A 21,473-nucleotide genomic window follows, 5' to 3' on the forward strand; every position below is an offset into this window, starting at 1 on the left:
CAGTTGGTTAAGCATCTGCCTTCAGCTCAGGTGTGATCCTGGAGTCCCAGGGACTGAACCCCCACCCCCACCCCAAGTTGGTCTCCCTGCTCAGCAGGGAGTCTGCTTCTCCCTCTCTGTCTACCCCTACCCACCACCCCCCCTCATGCACACTCTCTCTCTCTTGCTTACTCTCTCTCAAATAAATAAATAAATAATCTTAATTTAAAAAGAGAAAAAAGAAAGAAAGGTTCTGTGTCCACCATTACAAATGTTACTCAAGGTCAGTCTCCTAAACTTCTTTGCATTTGTCTTCAAAGAGGCCTAAAATATAGATATCCAAGGTCTGAGAACTATTTTTAATATATCAAGTGAAAACTTTGGGAAAAATTAGGCTCATGTTGAAATATTAATCAGTTCTCTTTGGGATTGATAGTTTTAACAACTTTGCTTCACTAATAACTGAGCTCTTGTGATGTATTTTATCAGTGAACACATTATAAAAGACTTTGTAAAATGCTTCGCTGAAATTAAGAACTGATATATTATAATCCTCCTGACAATCATCTTAGGAAGATGCATCACTAATTTTATTTTATAGAACACTGTATTAGTTTCCTAGGGCTTTAATAACAAATTTAAGCCACAAACTGGTGGCTTAAAAAACAGAAACGTATTCTTTCACAGTTTCGAAGGCCAGAAGTCCAAAATTGAGGTATCAACAGGAGTGGTCTCTTCTGGGGGACTCAGAGGGAGATTTCCGTGCTTCCTCTCTCCTGGCTCTCTCTCTGTCATCACATGGAACTACTGTCTCTACCTCTGTCATCACATGGAACTACTCTTCCCTCTGTGTCCGTCTTGTTGGTGTCTCTTTCCCTCCCGTAAGAACTCCAGACGTACGAGTCAAGGCCTCACCCTATTCCAAGATGACCTCATCTTAATGAGCAATTTAATTACATCTGCAAAGACCCCATTTCCTAATTAGGTCATATTTACAGATACCAGAGGTTAGAACTTCAACATTTTGGGGGGGTGGTGGGTGGGGAAGGACACAATTCAACTCATAACAAAGAGAGAAAAGGTGAAATCACTGAAATGACCAGGGAATGCATATGGAATGTGAAGCCAATACTTTTGTCATCATACAATACTCTCTTGTTTCCAGTTCCCTGTCTCCTAGCAAATTTCACTTTATTTTCCATGTCATCATAGGCTAGCTGCTTAATAATTTGCTGTAGAACTTCATGGGTACCAAAAATATATCTCACTAATTCTTGGCATCCAAATCGATTATTTCCCATCTTTATTAAGTTGTTCTTACATTAACTCAGGTTCCTCAAGTACTTTTCTTGTTTCCAAACTTGCATAATTGCTTTTGACATTTTATTTAGATTGGTTTGCTGATTCCTTATCACCCATACTCCTATACTGGGCTCAATTTCATTTTAATGATTATTCTATATATTCTAGTTTAATGCATAATGAGTTCTTCTTTTCCATGTGCATATCCATTGTTCCTGCTCTGTGATTTGTCATGGAAATCACTGGTCTTTTCCTGCATCCACCTTCCCTTTATTGTTCTGGTACCTTCCCCTAAGGATTGGCAGTTCAAAGTAGGGCTCAGCCAAATCCAGTCAGTTAACCAACCAATTGATAATTATAGGATTCCTATTATGGGCAAGGGCTGTGTAAGAGGGGGGTGGGTTCTAACAATGTAAGAAGCAACACATAAGAAAACTTGTCCTTGAGGAGCTTATATTCTAGTATGGGGAACACAACAGAATAAGTAGGTAATTGTAATAGTATATGATAACTGCTGTGAAAATTATTGGGCAAAGATGCCCATGTACAAGAGGAATACCTTACCCATCTTTTAAATAATTGCTAGTACAGCATTTTTGTAATTAGTTGTGTTTTTTCATATATTGTTCCCTTATTATTCTATCATAATATCTACTTTTTGAAGACACCTGTTCCTTTTATAGATCTGGTGGTGCCTAAGACCAGAGCTCCCACATTCTGTAGCCACTGTATTTTTTTGCCTTATAATAATGGCAACATATTAATCAAATAAGAACAGTATTATTAGAGTTAATATTAACCTCCTCTTTTTTTTTTCAGATTCATATCAATGATATTGTTCTTTAGAAGAAAATCAGAAAAACAAAGGTTGGTATGATATCTTACAAACGCTTAAACCAGAGTTTATCTAAAAGAGGTTATTTAAAGATATGTTAGAGCATTAATTCTAAATTCCCTGGGGTGCATTTGTTTAATCCAGACACTTCACATTTTTACGAAGTCTTATGCAGTGGGAGATTTTATAGAGACTCGAAAGAAAAAGATATTTTTCCAGATACATTGAACAGTAATATGGACGGCCATTAGCTACACATTCAGTTCCTCTAGCAGCTTCCTCGTTTTACTTTCATGGCTTTTTAAGAGGTTACTTCTAGGACAGCACTGCTCTTCAGTCTGCAATAGCTCAAGTCAGAAACGGAGTGGGGGAAATGCGGTATCCATTGTGGTCTGTTTTTCTCTGTGACAGTTGTTCCTATTTTGTGTTTGTTTCTCTTTTAATGAGGATACAACTTTCATCTAGGGAGATGTATGGATCACTTGCTAGTGCACTTAAATGCACTAAGGCACTCCATCAGCTGGAAATTGTGACTTGTAGCTGAATTATTTTTGCACAGCGAATGGTTTTCCTTTTGACATATTTTAATATACTTGCACACTGAGAGCAAGAGTGGGTGAACAGAAAACAGACTGTTTTATTAACCCAGCAGTCACCTTTGAGGTTTGTACATGTCCACTTTTTTTCTTGCCTTTGTACATAATCCCAAGAGGCTGGTACCTGGCTTTGCTCAGAATAACAAAGTCAGGCACAAATCTCCAAACACAATTGTTAGCTGAATGCCAACTGTTTCTTCTCATCTTTTTTTTTTTTTTTTTTTAAACTTGAGCATTAAGAATTGTATCTTTATGGGTGAACCATAAGCATTAAAGAATGAGTTTGTTTTTCTATTTTAGATGCTTCCCCTATCATTTACTAGATTTATTTCACAATATATAATCTTAGATAATAAAAGAGAATAATTTTTTGCATGTTTTTTGCAGAGCTCCTTTTTTTCAAATCCATTATTAGTGAGAAGAAAAGAAGACAAATATGTTACAAGCTCTAACCGGACTCCAGTTTCAAAAGAAAGAACAATTAGGAGAAAAGGAGAGGAGACTTCATCTCAGCCAGGAAGCCAGGGCCCAGCATACACAGTTCCACATGCAATTTTCATACAAACCAATGTTTCAGAGACTTTTCCCAGTAAGACCAGAAATTTCTTCAAGTCAATTATCATCCTTTTCTAAGGTATATATCTATCTGTGTATATATGTATATATATACACACATATAGAGAGAGCCATAATTTCTAAGTAAATACAGTAGGTAATCACCTCTGAAATTTTACATTTTACACCTCTGAAGATTACATTTTAATTTTACTCAAAAGTTGAAGAGCAAGTAATAAAAATCCAGAGCCTTCTCCCAGCTCCCAGTAAGTAGCTCATTTAAAAGAATGTAAGTATCAGAGTGACAAAACATCCAAAGTACATAATTTTCTCTTCCATATCATCTTTATCAACATCAGCATCGTGATAATAACACCAGTTGGTATTTCGGAGGCTTTTATTCTTTACAAGGAAGTTTCATATCATCTCATTTGACTATCCAAACCAGTGAGGTGCGCCTTATGAACAGAAACATTATTAAGAGTGAAAAGCCTTTTAAAAGCATTCCAAGACTTCTAAAACACAAGTAAGTGGTGTGGTATATAGAAAGCATGACATCTTTGAGTTAGAATTCTGAGTCTACTTTGCTGATTCTATGATATTGGGCCCTTTAAAGCATCACCTTGTTGAATTGTTCAATTTGAGAGATAATTATTCCAAGATTGGTTATGGAGTTTGGTTGAGGATTACCTTTTGTAGAGGGTCCGTTTTAGTGTGTAAAGGTAGCAAATGTATTTTAAATGTGATTTTTGCAGGGGAGCGGGTTAGAGAACACAACTTTGAAGACAGACACAATGAGTGTATGATCCTAAAGCTAGCAACCTATTCAAGGATACACACCTAGTAGATAGCAGATGCAAGTTTAGAATCCATTTTTTTTTTCCTGACTCCTAGTGTGCATCTAGAATTCAGTTTCATTTAAACACTCTATTTTGAGTCTTTGACCAGTTTCTTGATCTATAATTATAAGATACAAATATGAAAAAGAGAGACCTTACTATGAAGATTTTGTAATGTAGAAGGGTAAGCAAATAAATACATTAAAAGAAAGACTGTACCCTACGTGTGGTACATAGTAATTGTACATGGGTTCGGTGATGCCATGGAAGGCTTTATTATTGTGAAGCATTTGAGTTGGACCTAAAAGTATTGCTACATCCATTTTCAGGGAATAGCTATATCAATCATATTTGCTTTAGCTTTCCTATTAAGACTATTCTTAAAAATAAGACCATTCGATTAACCTCTTATAGACTTTCAACTGCAAATGCTTATTTATTGTAAATTAAGCTTTCAAAAATCATTGCTCCTTAAGGTCATAGACATCTTTTGTTTATACTTATTTCTGACTTTATTACATTTTTTAAAGTCTTTCTAACTTGTATTTACTACTCTGTTTAGGCAGGAATTTTTTTTTAAATTTTTAATCTTTAATTTTTAAAATTGAAATACAGTTGCTACACAGTATTACATTGATTTACAGCATAGTGATTCACCATCTCTGTATGGTTACTCTGTGCTCCCCACAAGTGTAGATGCCGCCTGTCCCCATGCAAAGCCATTAAAACACCACTGATTATATTCCCTCTGCTGTACCTTTTATTCCTGTGACTTATTCATTCCATAACTGGAAGCCTATATTTTCTACTTATCTTTACTCATTTTGCCCAACCCCTGTCCCTCCCCTCTGTCTTCCTAAGTAGGCTTGCTTTTCATGGAAAAATCACATAAGATTGAGTGCTATAATTTTTGTCTTCTTAGGGTTCTCTTCCCACCCCCTCCTCAAAACCTCATTATCAAAACAATAAAATTTTAGCACTTTTTAAGCAAGTGCTATGGGAGAGCCATCCTGTTAAGTACTTCATGTACATCATTCCTAATTTCTTAGTAATTCAGTAGAAGAGTTGTAAGCCCCAGTTTGCAGATGCTGAGCGAAGGCTCAGAGATTTTAAGAAATTAGTTCAAAACTACACCATTAGCAAAATGGCAATATTGATATTTATTATTTTTCTACATAGTTGGAGTATATCACTTTCTTACTAGGTTTATTAGTGAGAACTCAGATGGTTTCCAGTAAGAATACCCATGTGGAAGCAGATTGAGCCACCAAGGGAATTGGTTGGTTTCTATTCCTAGGAAGGATAGCTGATACCAGGGCTGACTGTACCAGGACTTCAAATATGTTAAGAATGTGTTTGTCTCTCATCTTTGCTTTTCTCTGCATACTGTGTTTCTCAGACCAACTCCTCCTAGCAGCAAACCACGTAGGCTTCATTCCCTCCAGACTTACATTCTCACAATTTGCAACTTAGGAAAATGGGGGCTTATGTTACCTAGCTCCAGTGTGAAAAATTTCACATTAAGACTTTCACAGTTCCATCCTTGGTCTGGTCATTAAGGTGATGGTGAGTGCTATGCTTGTTTTTTATTGGTCAGGCGTTCACTTCTGCGACTGTAGGGACAGATGGAAGGGTTAGAGTGTTATTTGAATTAGGTGGTTGATACTCTATAGATATGCCTTCCAGGAAATAATTAGGAAGTAGTCCCAATTTGTGGCTCTTTACACAGGCCATTATGATACCTGTTCTCATTGCGTTTGTTAATTTTCTACCAGTAACATCCCTAACTGATGAGATCTATTAAATTATATCTGCAAGATGGAAAATTTCTCTCTAATTTTACCCACTAAGCAAAAGTACGTAAAATTTGTTACAAACATTTCTTTATGGGGAGGAAGGATAGAGGAAGAGGAAGTCTTAAGCAGACTCCGCACTTAGAGCAGAGCCCCACTTCTGGCTCTATTTCATAACCACGAGGTCATGACTGGAGCTGAAACCAAGTCAGAAGCTTAACTGATTGTGTCACCCAGGTGCCCCTATATATTATGAGATTTCTTAACACATTTTAATATAAGTTTCAATAAACATTTTTTATTTTGAAGTATGAAATGTGGCTGTTTTAGAGTATGTAAGATAGGCATCTTCTTTAAAATGGAACATTTCTTTCTGAGCATAGTCATGTGCCATCCCTGTGTAGAATGTTAATGGACAGACTCCATGTAGGAAGCTCTATCCTCTGGAAGTATCTAATTTCATTTTGTTGATAACATGTAAAGGGGATAAAAATTATGAGAAGAATGTAGTCCCTTTTTTTCTATAATAATTTCAAACCTTTCTTAAATTTCCCACTGCCCTTCCAATACTCATATCTTACTTGGGGATGGGTAGGGCCTAAGAGATGGGGAAGAGGAGATGGCTAATTGGGGAGAAGATAATGGGATAAAAACTTAACTTTCTAGATAAGTGTATTTCAATCTTTCAGTTTAAAATGTTTGCTTTCAGGTTAAATCTGTGTCTTTTTAGCAAAAGTTGTCTTTCATGGGTATGAGGTAAAGCTTATGTGCCTATGTGTCCTCTGACTAGACTTCCTGTTGGCTTTCACTGCTAGATCTATGGCTAATGGGATTCATGCCTCTCCTCTTGGATGAGGCAGCATCAGTGCTCAATGCTGGTTGACTCTGAACCTCAATCATAGAGCCGAGGCTGGACTTCCTTATGCTACCCCTTAACCACTGGGGGCCTGAAGGAATACTTGTCAGATCACCATTTCTGATATGCCAAGGTCACTCAACACTATCAGAGTTCTAAACGGAACACAGACTTAAGGCTCCTCTTGTTCATGTTTATTCTCCCCATTGGGGTTTCTGTCCTTTTCTAAACTCTCTAGTGCATACACAGTAGTGACTTTGCTCCAGAACAGGGAATTCGAACCCTCATGTCTGTCTTGTTGTTTCTCTTTGTCTTCTTTCTATAATTATTATTCACCCCTGGAGGAAACATATTAATTCTTCTTGGCCTATTAAAAACCTCCTATATTTCCTTTTTCTAGTATTGACATCCACCTTTTTCTCTGGGGCCATGAGCAAAAGGGTAGGGAGTTGGTATATGGAAAGGAAAATATATAAGAGGTGTATGTCAAGAATATTAATCCTAATTTGGGGGTAAAACTTACAGAACAAGAGAGGCAATTAAAAAAATACCCAATCACAGAATCAATTGCTAAACATTCCATGCTTCCAGTTTTCCATTGTACATTGGTTGTTCTAAATTTGTCAAATAACCTGTAGAATTTGGTTATCTCCTCCAGATAAATCTCGTTTCCATTTATGTTGAAAAACCTTTTGAAGTTATCTATTTCAAAGACCTCTTAATAACCCTTGATTAAAAAAAATTAAACTCAGACTTAAAAAGTAAATTATGTCAAGTGTCCTGTGTATTACCACTTACATACTTTAAAAGTCCCTCTGCCTCTAGTGTTGATAAAGGGAAATTACAGAGACTATAGAGCTAAAAAATATTAAGTGACAGCTATGCGTTATCTATAAAAGTTTTTTAAAATTGGAATAAAGATTTTTCCCCTCCAAATTCCATTTGTTCTAAATAATAAGGAATGCATGTTCAGACCTGAGCAAATGTAGCTGCTACTCTCTGATACCAAGTGATGGGTGACCTGAAATGCTAGCAGCAGCTCAAGCTAAGTTCATCCAAGTTATGATCATCTTCATAATCAAGAAGCCTAAAGAACTCACCTAACCCATTGTGTTCTCTGAATAATACATTATTCATTATTATACATCTGAGACCCTTAGTATCTAATACCCTGTGAAATAGCTTTATAGCCCAAGAGTTTACTAATGGAGGAAAATGGCTCACTGAAGCCAAGGGGTACAAGAGTGGGAGTCATCTGTTTCCTACAGTCTTCAAGTATAAGACAGTCTGGCACTGTGATTCATATTGATCAATACCTGCTTTTCAGGAGCCGTCTTGATTTTAGGTAATGAAGCAGAGAGAATTATACAACCTTTTGGGTAATATTTTGTGGCATCCAAAGATGTTATAATATTAATGTTTTTCTTCACCACGATTGGCCTATAATTTTAGCATAATTTCCTTTTACTTACCTTGAAACATAGAAAATTGGTTACCTTTAATTTTATAATCGTCCTCCATAAACGTGAAGACCATTGTCCATTTTCATTTCTTCCTTGTATGTCTCTTTTTTTGAGGCTTTTAATAAATTATTTTGGCTAACAGTCACCTCTTCTAATTTCTCATGGTTACCTTGAAACTGCATCATAGGGATTGACCCCAAAAGAATTCATTAAAGTGTAAAATAACATGTACTCAACATACAAATTTGTTTTATGAATTTTTAATAACAATGCTCCTTTTCTTCATTTTCAATTACTTGTTAAATATGAAGTCCAGTTATATACATGCTAATTATTTCTATTAGCTTCCAGTAGATGAATAATGATATTTATATGAGCTATCTGACCCTGTGGATAAAGTCTCAAACACAAAAAGCTGAGAAAAGCAGAAATGGTATATACGTTAACTCCAAATTACATTTTTAATATTAATCTAAACTATATAAGCAAAGAGATTCAGTTCAAGATTTAAGGTGGTGTCTGGATGTTTTGTGAATTGTTTTAGCTCCATAGATTCAACTGTTCCCAGTCTCTCTGGCCTTCCTTTCAACTTTCTCCTGTTTAGGTCCAAGGGATTGCTTGTCTAAACTTTTCTGAGACTTCTCCAGTCTGATTACACACTGTGTGAGCAGCAGTTTTGGCAGATCCTCTTTTCACTTGCTAGCAGAGAGAAAACTACCTTTCCATTTTCTTATTCTTGTTTGGTTCCTAGTTACAAGACCTTCCCTTTGTCCATCAGAGACCATTTACCCCTGGGCCTCCAGACTTTCCCTCCTGCCTCCCTCCTACACTTGCTCTATCTTGTCACCCGCTCTTAAAGTATTCTACCACATTCCAGGCTCTTGTTCTTACCATATACTGTTTTATTTTCTACACGGCTTTTCAAAGTTTCTGAAAATAACTAATCTTATCGTGTTGGGGGCTTTTGGTATTGTTTATTTGTTTACTGGTTGTTTGGCTCAACCATTGAAAATGTAAGCTGCATGGGAGAGTGGGTCTTGCCTATCTTGTAGATGCAGTTCTGGGGACTAGAACAGAGTCAGTGCTTACGAAGTATTTGTTTAATAAAGGATTCTCCTTAAAACTGTGCTTTGGGGATACATTATTTTTTTTTTTTTTGAGGGGGGATGGCTTCTTACACTATCCACAGGCAAATTAATATATTACCATGTTTTCAATAAATGTAAATGCTCTAATCTACAAAGATTAGCGGTGATGTCCTCTGAGCTGACATCCAAATATCCAGCTGCTTCTTCCTAGAGGCTTTTTCAAATTCAATATATCCCATGCTAGATTAGTAATCTAGTGTCTCCCAGTGCCTTCTCAAATAAAACAAAACGAAAACCCTGCTCATCATTCCGTGTTTTGTACTTCATAACTGGAATATTTATCCATGCATTTTCTCAAGTCTTAAAACTAGGCTCATCCTTTCATCCTCTGTTATCGTAAATTCTTTTTGAGTATCTTTCATACTGTTGAATTTGCCTCATAAATAGTTCTCAAATCTACCCACTTTCTTCTACTGCTGCTAGTCAAGGTTATTACCATTTCTCATGTGTTTAACTACAGTGCTCCCTATTGATGTCCTTGCTTTCTGTCTGGTTCCCATCCAAACTTTTGCACCAGGTGTCTTCAAGGACCTTTCACCAAGGAAATATGACTGTAGTACCCTTTTCCCAAATAAGCAAACTCACCAACAAAAGCTCTTCAGTGGCTTCCCCTTCTCTTTCAGATAAAGTTCAACCTCCTTAAGTTGCTTCGAGGAGAGATGTATCCTTACTCCTCTTACCTTTCTTCGCATACTCTTAAGAGTGAATGATTGAGCTTTAGGCAATTTCCCCTATATTATACTTTTCTCAGATGGACTATAGCTAGAAGCAAATTTGAGATTATATTATCCCATAAGTACCTTATATCTTGCTTTTCCATATTAACATTTGAGAATGGAATATTAAAATTTGAAAACAGAAGGATGTGGTAGGATGAACATTTTATGATAAAAAAAATACATTTATTAAGATTAAAATACACAAAAAGGGTTACTAGCAGCAAAGCTTGAAATTTTCCTTAAGAATCATCTTTGGACCTACTCCAACACATGAACAAATGTTCTGTTCAATTACCATTTTCAGACATAGCTAAATGGCCAAATTATTTTGGTCTAGAAAATTTTCAAAACACTTATTAGTTATCTCCAATGATAGCCATGGAAATGTATCAATAACACCCTCGATATTTTCTAATTCTGGGGTATCATCTAATGCTTTTTAATAATTTGCAGTATATTCATTATTATCTCCCATGCCTACCCCCAAGCTTTTTTCTGCAATCAGTATTGTTTTAAAAGCAAAAATTCCTTTACTAGTTCTTATGAACAAAAACATTCCTTCTCTTTCTTCAGCCAGTTATTTATGTAGTCAGTGAGGTCTGCCATTAAGGCAAATAGTTTCAATATTTTAAAGACTTCAATCCTTGAATTGTGTAAAGTGTGAAAGGTACATATATGTTAAGCTTATTTAAAATGGTTGCTTCCTAATTCTACCTTCATCTTCTTTTCTTCCGTTACAGTTGGAGCAGATTGCAATTGCTTCCTTTCACTGTTATTAACTTTTCCCCTTTCATCAGAAGAAAGATCTTACTTTCTTTGATTCTCTTACTGATATTTTAAAAGTACTTTTTTCCCTCTCGCTGTCTCTCAGGCAAGTCCCGACTCAATAGGACTTTGTCATTCACTGTCAGTCTTTGTGTCCATCCTCTTATCCCAGCCTAGTTTTCTTCTTTCTTCTTTTTCTTTTTTTTGGGGGGGTGGGGAGGGCGGGAAGAGGTGGAAGTAGGGAGCATTGGTGTTGAGAGTCTCACATCCATTTCTGGCCTTAAGCAAAATGAATTAATTTCAAATGGAAATTGCAGTTTACATCAAAAAAGTTAATTTTTTTTAAAATGAATTAGAGCCTTATGTAACACATACTCATCTAAAGAAATTTTAGAATAGGACCTCCAAATAACTAATAACTGGAAAATTCTGATCTTGGGCTGTAGTCACTGAAGATAAGGAAAGACATCTGCTTCCGTACCCCATCTGGCTTTTACACAGGCATTTCAGACTCAGTATGCTCTTGCTCTTTCTTTTATCTATGCCCATCTGCTTGTATGGTGTGTTCCCACCCTAACATATTTTCAGACCCTTGCCATAGGGCAGAAGTGCCAAGCAATTATTTGTTGAGATAGATAGCCCACATAATACTGTAAGTGACATCTGTTCTGTAGGAAATCCCTCCCTTGTGGCAGCAGTGTCATATTGGCAGCTCATAGGAATATCAAAATTGACATACAGGAACAATTGAATGTTTCATCTTTTCCTGAATTCTCACTCAGAGAGCATCCAATACCAGATGCTTTAGAGGGCCCTGTAACCCCCTGACTCTCTCTCTTGTTCTCGCTACACCTATGGTAATTGGCAATACTACACTATAGGGAAAATTTCTTCCTGACCCCAGCTGGTAACCAAATTATGCCCTAAAGCATGAAGATTGGCATATTTTAAGTTTATTGTAGCTAAGATGGTGAAAAAAAAAGGATGTTTTTCATATTAATGTGCTTACCAGATTGTTAGACCTAAATAAATAACTTGAATAGTAAATCCTACAAATTACTCTTAATAACTCATTATTTGGCAAAATTACAATGACAAATGAGCATTTTAATCTTTTAAGAGTGCTGATCCCCATGTTTGCCAATTATTTCCTTCTTCTTTAAACTATTTCAAACAGATGATAAGAAAAATGGTTCACAGTCCATAATGGTTCAAGATTTGAATTTTTGAATAAAAGTGCATTTGGTAAGACATACTAATTCATTCTCAGTAAACTCTGAATTTCTTGATTTTTAGCCATTTCATATTAAAAAGACAAGCAGAATTTAGAGGCAAAACCATTATAGGCAAATTAAAAATGTAATATACAAGGTAGGTTCTGAATAAATTCAACCTAACTCAGTTGCCCCAAAACATCTACATTGGTGGTGTTACCCTCTTTAGTGATCCTCAGAACACCACAAACAACCTCAGACTGAAAAAAGTTAGAATGGTATAATTGTGAAAGGTTTTTAACATTTGAATTAAAATTAAATTACTTAATTATATGATTGAATTAACCCATTTACTTAAGTTTATGTTTGAGTAGGATTTAAACATTTGGTATGAGTTGTATTTTGTAATACCTACTAACATGAGAATTAGTGACTTAAAATAACTTTTACCTCTTAATAATTCTCTATGCTAGCAATATGGACTGGGTTCATTTTAGTGATTCTCTTTCTCTATTTTTTTTTTTTTTTTGCTGTCCCATTGGCATACTGTCTATGGCTTGATGGTCTAAGACAGCCTCACTCAGAGGTCTGGTTTTGGTATTGGTGGTCTCCTGGACCATTTTCTCTAGTAGGATAAGTTGCCTTCTTCCTATGTTGCAGAGTTCTAAAAGCAAGAAGAAAGGAACCAGCCTTAATGTGGAAGTTATTTCTGTTTGCATACTGTCTCACTGGGCCAGACTCATGTGAAGCCCAGAGTCAATGTGGGAGAAGACTATAAAATAGAGCAGATACAGAAAGGTTTGATTTTTGTGGATGGTTTAACTGTAATAATCTACCACATCTTGTTACTGTATTGCTGGCAGGAATTTATGGTCCACCATTACTGGAATATTGTGCTAAATTCTGTAAATCTGTAAGAGAATTGTGTAAATAATATAAAGATTGGTAAAATTAATTCTTCTTTCTATATATTTTAGATACAAGTTCTTTGTCAAATATGTACTTTGCAAATATTTTCTCCCAGCCTATAGTTTATCTTTTTATCTTTTTAATAAGATCTTTCATTTTCATAAGAGCAAACCTTTTTAATTTAGATAATATCCAATTCATTAATTATTTCTTTTATGGATTGTGTTTTTGCTGTCATGTTTTAAGAACTCCATTTATACATTGCTGTATATAATCTGTTTATTCAATTTTCTAATGTGTTGTTGAGGATTTTTACATTTAATCCCATGAAGGATATTGGCCTATAGTTTTTCTTTTTCTGTATTGTTTTTGTGTGACTGTGATATTAGGATAACACTGACCTCATACAATGAATTGGAAAATGTTAGTTCCTCTCCTATTTTCTAGAAAAGATTATGTAGGGTTAGTATCAGTTCTTACTTAATGTTTGGCAGATTCCACCATCGAAGCCACCTGGGTCTGAAGATTTCTTTTTTGTAAAGTTTAAGTTACAAATTTAATGTAATGGTTATAGAGTGTTGAAATCCCCAGTAAAAACTGTGGGTTTGTTTATTTTTCTTTCAGTTCTATCAGTTCTTGTTTCATGTATTTTGATATTCTGTTGCTTAGTGTATACCCATGTAGGATCACTATGTCTTCTTGGTAGACTGACCCTTTTATTATTATGTAATACTCTTTGTTGCTGGTAAGTTTCTTCTCAGAAGTTTATTTTATATGATACTGAAAGAGTTTACTCTTTTTTTAAAGGTTTGCATGGTATATCTTTTGTAATCCTTTCAATCTATTTATATCATTTTTTGGAAACAAGTTTCTTATATAATTTGATCATGTTTTTTATCCATCCTTTTTCTTTTTTTAAGATTTTATTTGTTTATTTGACAGACAGAAATCACAAGTAGGCAGAGAGGCAGGCGGGGGGTGGAGGGGGAAGCAAGTTCCCTGCTGAGCAGAGAACCCAACTAGGAGCTCAATCCCAGGACCCGGGGATCATGACCTGAGCTGAAGGCAGAGGCTTTAACCACTGAGCCACCCAGGTGCCCCCATCCTGTTTTTCTTTTAATTGATATAGCTGAAACAGTTAAAATTAATGCAACTATTGATATGTTAGTGGATAAGTTTTGCATTTTATTTGTTTCCTATTTGTTCTCTGTTTCTCATTCACCTGTTTTCCTTTCCTTCCTTTGGGTTACTGAAAGTATTTTTTTTTAGTTTCATTTGACTTGTTTACAATGTTTTTGAGTATACATCAATATATCATTTTTAGCAATGACTCTAGGTATTACTGTATACATATATTTATTGTCACAATCTACATATGTCACTCTCTACTAGAATTGACATTTTACTGCTTTGAGGGTACTTTACTCAAAGCAGGAACTTTACAACTGTAAAGTAGAATTCCATTTTGGTACTTTTATCCTGACAACTTTTTAAATATAATTTTCTTTATTTTATTTTCTAGATACTTTTAGCTCACATGAAATGGTATTATAATTTTTGCTTCTACTAACAAACATACTTTTAAAAATTCAAACTCATAAAACAATTTAAAAATGACTCAATTCAAAGTTGGGCAAAAGATCTGAGCAGATACCTCACTAAAGAAGATATACATATGTCAAATAAGTGTCTGGAAAGATGTTCAATACCATATGTCAATATGGAATTTCAAATTAAAACCAAAATGAAATACTACTACACACCTATCATAATGGCCAAAATCTAAAGTGCTAATAAAATACCAAATGCCGGCAAGGATGAGAAGAAACTCTTAATTACTGCTGGTGGCAATGCAAAATGGGACAGCTTCTAGGGGAGAGAGTTTGGTATGGTTTTTTTGTTGTTGTTGTTTTGTTTTGTTTCTTACAAAACTAAACAGGCTCTTTCTTTCAGATTTTCTACATAGAGGACATACCATCTATGAACAGAGTTTTATTTCTTTCCAATATATATATTTTTATTACCTTTTTTTGTTGTTCATTTTATTGCATTAGCTAGAACTTCCAGGAAGAACCTGGAAAGCATTGGTGAGAGTCAGTATATTTGCTTTGTTCTTGATCTTAGTGAGAAAGCTTCATTTCTCAAAATAAAGTATAATGTTAGTTAGACGTTGGATTTTTGTAGATATTCTTTTTTAAAAAAATTTTATTTTATTTTTAAGTGTTCCAAGTGTTCCCACTGTACAGTGTTCTAAGATTCATTGTTTACATACCGTACACAGTGCTCCATGCAATACATATCCTTCTTAATACCCACCACCAGGTTCACGCATACCCCCAACCCCCTCCCCTCTAAAATCTTCAGTTTGTTTCTCAGAGTCCACAGTCTCTCTTGGTTCCTCTGAGGAACTTCCCCTCTATTTCTAGTTTGCTGAGAGTTTTTATTATAAAGGGATGCTGGATTTTGTTAAATGCTTTTTTATATCTATTGATATGATTATGTGATTTTTTTTCCTCTTCAGCTTGTTGAGGTAAGGGATTACATTAATTGATTTTTAAATGTTGAATCGTTCTTGCATATCTGAGTTAAGTCCTAGTTGGTCATGGTGTATAATTGTTTTTATAGATTATTGGAGTCAGTTTGCTAGTACATCAATTTGTTGAGGATTTTTGCATCTATGTTCATGAGAAATATTGGTATGTGGTTTTCTGTCCTTGTAATGTCTTTGTTTGGGTAATGCTGCCCTCATAGTTAGGAAATATTCCCTCTGCTTCTGTCTTCTGGAAGACATTGTAGAGAATTGGTATCATTTGGTAGAATTCACCAGTGAGTCCATCTGGGCCTAGTGCTTTCTGTTTTGGAAGTCTATTAATTATTGATTCGATTACTTTAATAGATGTAAGTCTCTTTTGACTGCTTACTTCTTGTATGAGTTTTAGCAAATTGTGTCTTTCAAGAAACTGGTCCACTTAATCTAGGTATAAAGGGCATAGAGCTGTTCATAATATGTTTTATTATCTTTTTAATGTCTGTGGGATCTGTTGTAATGTCCCTTTTTCATTTCTGATATTGATAATTTGTTTCTTATTTCTTTTTTTCTTAGTTTCACTAGAGGCTTATTGATTTTATTGATATTTTCAGAGAACTAGCTTTTGGCTCTGTTAATTTTCTATTAATTTCTTTTTTCAATTTCATTGATTTCTGCTCTGATTTTTATTTTTTGTCTTCTTTTACTTACTTTAGATTTAATTTGTTCTTCTTTTTCTAACTTTCTAATGTGGAAACTTAGAGTATTGTTTTAGATCATTTTTCTTTTCTAATATATGCACTCAGTGCTACAAACATCCCTCTAAGCACTGCTTTCACTGCATCTCACCAATTTTAATAAGTTGTATGCTCGGTTTTATTAGATCAAAATATTTTTCTTGAATTTTTTTTTCACCCATGTGTTATCTGATCCGAGTATGTTGTTGAATCTCCAAATATTTTGAGATTTCATGCTATCTTTCTATTATTGATTTCTAGCTTAAATTCGTGGTTTAAGAGCACTCAGTGTATGATTTCTATTCTTTTAAATTTATTAAGATGTGTTTTATGGCCCAGAATGTGATCTATCTTGGTGAACATTCCATAAGAGCTTGAGAAAAATATGCATTTGGCTGTTGGATGAAGCAGCCTATAGATGTCAGTTGATTAATTGCATTGAATTTAAGTGTGTCCTTAGTGATTTTATGCTTGCTGGATCTGTCCATTTTTGATATATGGGTGTTGAAGCCTCCAACTATAATAGTGGATTTATCTGTTTCTCCTTGAAATTGTATCACTTTTTACCTCATATATTCTATGGTTAGATGCATACATATTAAGGATTATTATATCTTCTTTGGGAATTGACCTCTTTATCATTATGTAATGCCTTTCTTTATCGCTGATAACTTTTTTTTTCACGAGTCAACTATGTCTGAAGTTAATGTAGTTATTCCCACTTTCAATTGATTAGTGTTAGTATGGTATATCTTATATTTTTCACCATTTATTTTTAATCCATATATTATATAATATATAAATATTTGTGTGTTATTATTATAACATTTATATTTAAAGTGAGTTTCTTGTAAACAACATATAGTTGGGTCTTGTTTTTTGATCTATTCTGACAATCTCTGTCTTTTAATTGGTGCATATAGACTATTGATGTTTAAAAGGATATAGTTGGATTAATATCTACCATATTTGTAACTGTTTTCTCTTTGTTGTCCTTGTTCTTTGTTTCTATCTTTGTCTTCCACTCTTTTTCTGTCTTTTATGGTTTTCACTGAACATCTTTTGTGACTCCATTTTCTCTTCTTTCTTAGCATATCCATTATACTTTAAAAAAACTTTTTAGTATTTTTTCTAGAGTTTACAATATACATTTACCACAAATCCAAGACCACTTTCAAATAATACTACATCACTTCATGGTAGGGCTAGTACCTTCTAATAACAAAATAATCCCAATTTTCTCCTTTATGTTTTCTCCTTTATGTTCTTTGTATCAACTATTTCACTTATACATAAGCATGCACACACACACAAACAAGCATGCATAACCAAGTACATTGTTGCCATTATTATTTTGGATAGACTGTCTTCTGTTAGGTCAATTAAGAATAAGAAAACTAGGGCACCTGGGTGGCTCAGTGGGTTAAGCCGCTGCCTTCGGCTCAGGTCATGATCTCGGGGTCCTGGGATCGAGTCCCGCATCGGGCTCTCTGCTCAGCAGGGAGCCTGCTTCCTCCTCTCTCTCTCTCTGCCTGCCTCTCTGCCTACTTGTTATCTCTCTCTGTCAAATAAATAAAATCTTAAAAAAAAAGAATAAGAAAACTAAAAGCTTTTATTTTTACCATCACTTATATTTTCGTTTCTTTATGTAGATCCAAGTTTCACCTATATCATTTTCATTCTTGCTAAAGAGCTTTTTTTTTTTTAGGTTTATTTATTTGAGAGAGAGAGAGATAAAGAGCACATGCAGAGGGGGAGGCAGAGGGAAAGCAAGAAGCAGACTCCTTAAGAGCAGGAACCCCAAGGAGCTTGATTCCAGGATGCTGGTATCATGACCTGAAACAAAGGTAGATGCTTAAATTACTGAGCCACCCAGTTACCCCAAGAACTTGTTTTAACAATCCTTTCAAGACGGGTCTACTGGCAACAAATTCCCTTAATTTTTGCTTGTCTGAGAAAGTATTTCTCCTCACTTTTCCAGGGTAATTTTTCAGGGTTCTAGGTTGATATTTGTTCATTTGTTTGCTTTCCTCTCAACACTTTAAATATATAATTCCATCCTCTTTTTGCTTGCATGGTTGCTTTTGCCCCTAGATAGATACGGTGTTTTTCTTTCTTTCTCTCTCTCTTTTTTTCTTTCTCTGGCTTCTTTCAACATTTCTTATCTTGGATTTTTTTAAAGTGTGAATATAATATACCTAAGTGCAATTCTTTAAGCATTTTTTTCCTGCTTGGTGTTCTCTAAGCTTCCTGGATCTATGATTTGATGTCTGACATTAATTTGGGGAAATTCTCAGTTATTATTGCTTCAAATATTTTTTTGCTTCTCTTCCTTCTTCTGTTATTCCCATTATATGTATGTTATACTTCATGTGGCTGTTCCACAGTTCTTGAATATTCTTTTCTGCTTTTTTCAGTCTTTTTTCTCTATCCTTTTCAGCTTTGGAAATTTGTATTGTCATATCATTAAACTTAGAGTTTCTTTCCTCAGTCACATCCAGTCTACCAATGAGCCTATCAAAAACATTCTTTACTATTATTATAGTGTTTTTGGTCTCTAGCATTTCTTTTTAATTTCATTTTAGGGTTTCTATCTATCTGCTTATATTAGCCATCTGTTCTTGCATGTTGTATACTTTTTCTAATAAAGCCCTTAACATGTTGATCATAGGTTACATATTTTTAAAATTCTTGGCTTAAAGTTCCAACATCCCTGCCATATCTGACTCTGGTCTTATGCTTCAGTCTCCTCAAACTATGCTTTATTGCCTTTTGGTACACCTTGTAATTTTTTTTTTTTTTTTTGAGAAGTGGACATGATGTATTAGATGAAAGAATCTGCTACGAATAGACCTTTAGTAATATAGTGATAAGTTGTACGGGGAAGGGAAACATTCTATAATCCTGTGATTAGGTCCCAGGCGTTTGGTGAGCCCATGCTTCTGGACTTCACACCTTCTCAGTTTCCACTTCCAAATACCTTACGTGAGACAAAATGTCTAGATGGGGCTGACATTGTGTATTTCCTTCTCCCAGGTATGTTAGGATCTGGTAAAATAGTTTCTCCTGAAGGAAAGTCTTGTTAAGAAAAACAGTGCTCTAATGTACTTCAAAATCATTATTTTCTCCTACCTTTTGTCCGAAGTAGTGGGGAATTTTTCTCTGATTATTCATTGTGAGAACATGGTAGAGCTCCTGGAGATAAAACTGATAAAAGTGGGAGGCCTCATATGTCTGTCTCTCCAGTTTGGTTTGCCCTGTGACCTCACTATTCTGACAAATCTAAGAAGAGTTGTTGATTTTTCAGTTTGTTGTTTTTAATTTGGGTGTAGGATGATGTGGCTACTTTTAAGTTCCTTACATTTTGGACCAGAAACCAGAAGTAACACACTTCCTTGTGTTTTATTTTTGTAATTGGTATAGTAGCATGAGTGAAATGTTTTCCATGTCCATTAAAACACCAACACTTCACAGAGAAAATAGGTTTTAAGGTGAGCTAAGGCAACAAAGTTTAGAAAATTCAGTGGTTTTATGGCCAAATATTAGACTGCATTTTGAAAAGGTCAAACTCTAAAAGGAATATTAAGGAACCAACTCTGTATTATAAATTCTATAAATCTTGGATACTGTTTTAATGATATCTTTGCAAGTGGGTATTACACCTGTTAATTAAAGTTGAAAAAATAACCAACATCCTCATTATTAGTATCTGTAAGTAGCAATTCATCTGCTGGGTATCTGAGGCATATATATTTAAAGCACAATGTGCTACATAAAATCAGTGATAGTCAGTTTAATTAGCATCTGATGGGAGTTAGCAATTTAACTTCAATTTACAGCATAAAGGTTAGGTGTGGTGAGCTCATTCTATAATCCTGATGCTATTATAATAATGAATAGTAAATTGACCACAGAATATAAAAATAAGAGTAGAGGAAAACCATCCATGAGTTTGGTAATCTGTAAAGGTACTAAATCCCAATAAAAATGTACTCTAATTTTTAATTTTTAATACATTTGTCATTACATGGTAGTGCTTATGGGAGGCTAAAACCTGAACTCTAGTCTAGACCTAGACATAATGAGAAAAAGTAATCACATTAACAGCAGTTGGTCTTACATTTGACTTCAAACCAGTTCTGATTTTTATAAAACTTTTCAGGTTACCAGATGCTAGGGGCAAATTCTTTGTAGTGTTTATGATTTCACACTTCAGAATCAAGATTATTTATGTCCTTTTCTACCTTCTTAATGTATTTAAAATGACCTTATATATTATTTTGTTAGTTTTTAACCATCTCAGTGGTTTCTATATTTGTCCCTAATGCTTTTGAATTATTCTTGTGGTATTTGTCTTTATAAATTCATCTGACATTTATAATAAAGTCTATCAATTTGTACAGTTTGGGGGGAAATGGAAAAATGAAACAAAACAATAGCAAAACCCTGTGTATAAAAGTTTTACAAACTGCCTTTGGAAAGTTGGTATTTGAAGAAGATATGAAAAGTGAACAAAATCAAATTTCTGATATTGACTTGGTTATATCTATACAAACTTTTAAAGCTTACAGTTCCTCTAAGTAAACCACCAATGAATAGATTTTCCTAACAAACCACTTAGATCTTTTTTCACTATCAGGGCATCAGAAATCAATGAACTCATATAGTTGGGAAAGAAGCAGGGATATTTCTACAAAAAGCAATAGATTATTTTAGCCATAAACAGATGTGACAAAAAGACTGTGGGACATGAAGTTACAAAGAGAATATGTGTTTGCTAAGAGCACAATGAATGACAGAGCAATAAAATTAAGCATAATAATAATAATAATAAAATAAGAAGCAAAACAAAAGCTAATCCACTCTAAACCATTTAATAGGGTAAGTCATTTATTATACTGTAAATTAGGTAAATTTAATCTTCAGAATTGAACACTCAAATTCTACATTTTTAATTTTTCTTCCTAAAACACTTTCTGCCTCTCTTGTTGCCTTGTGCCTTTGTAATCTCTCTTCCTCACATATATGTCCCTGAGAAATTTTCTTTTGCTTTAAAACACAAAAATGATGGCCTTTTCTATGAACTGTACCTGTAGATTTTTCTTTTTTTTAACTTTCCACTTTTCAAGCATAAAATTATATAGACAACACTGCAGAGTTCATGTGTCTTACCATGGTTTCATGGATGTCACGTCTTGCCTCTTACTAGGAAACTTCCCCTTGAGGACAAGGCCTA

At 34.6% G+C, this 21,473-nt stretch overlaps 1 protein-coding gene across 2 annotated transcripts in view; it reads left to right on the plus strand.

Moving 5' to 3' along the window:
* Window positions 1-2,098: 2,098 nt before the first annotated feature.
* TFEC (transcription factor EC) overlaps window positions 2,099-21,473 on the plus strand; it is a 122,599-nt gene continuing 103,224 nt past the window's right edge. For both annotated transcript variants that reach the window (XM_059396532.1, XM_059396530.1), the window contains exons 1-2: window positions 2,099-2,148; window positions 3,100-3,346. In XM_059396532.1, coding sequence (XP_059252515.1) covers window positions 3,149-3,346 — 198 coding nt within the window. In that variant the 5' untranslated portion in view covers window positions 2,099-2,148; window positions 3,100-3,148. The remainder of the gene's footprint in view (window positions 2,149-3,099; window positions 3,347-21,473) is intronic.

The sequence above is a fragment of the Mustela nigripes genome, chromosome 4 (genome assembly GCF_022355385.1).
Source record: "Mustela nigripes isolate SB6536 chromosome 4, MUSNIG.SB6536, whole genome shotgun sequence".
NCBI lineage: Eukaryota > Metazoa > Chordata > Mammalia > Carnivora > Mustelidae > Mustela > Mustela nigripes.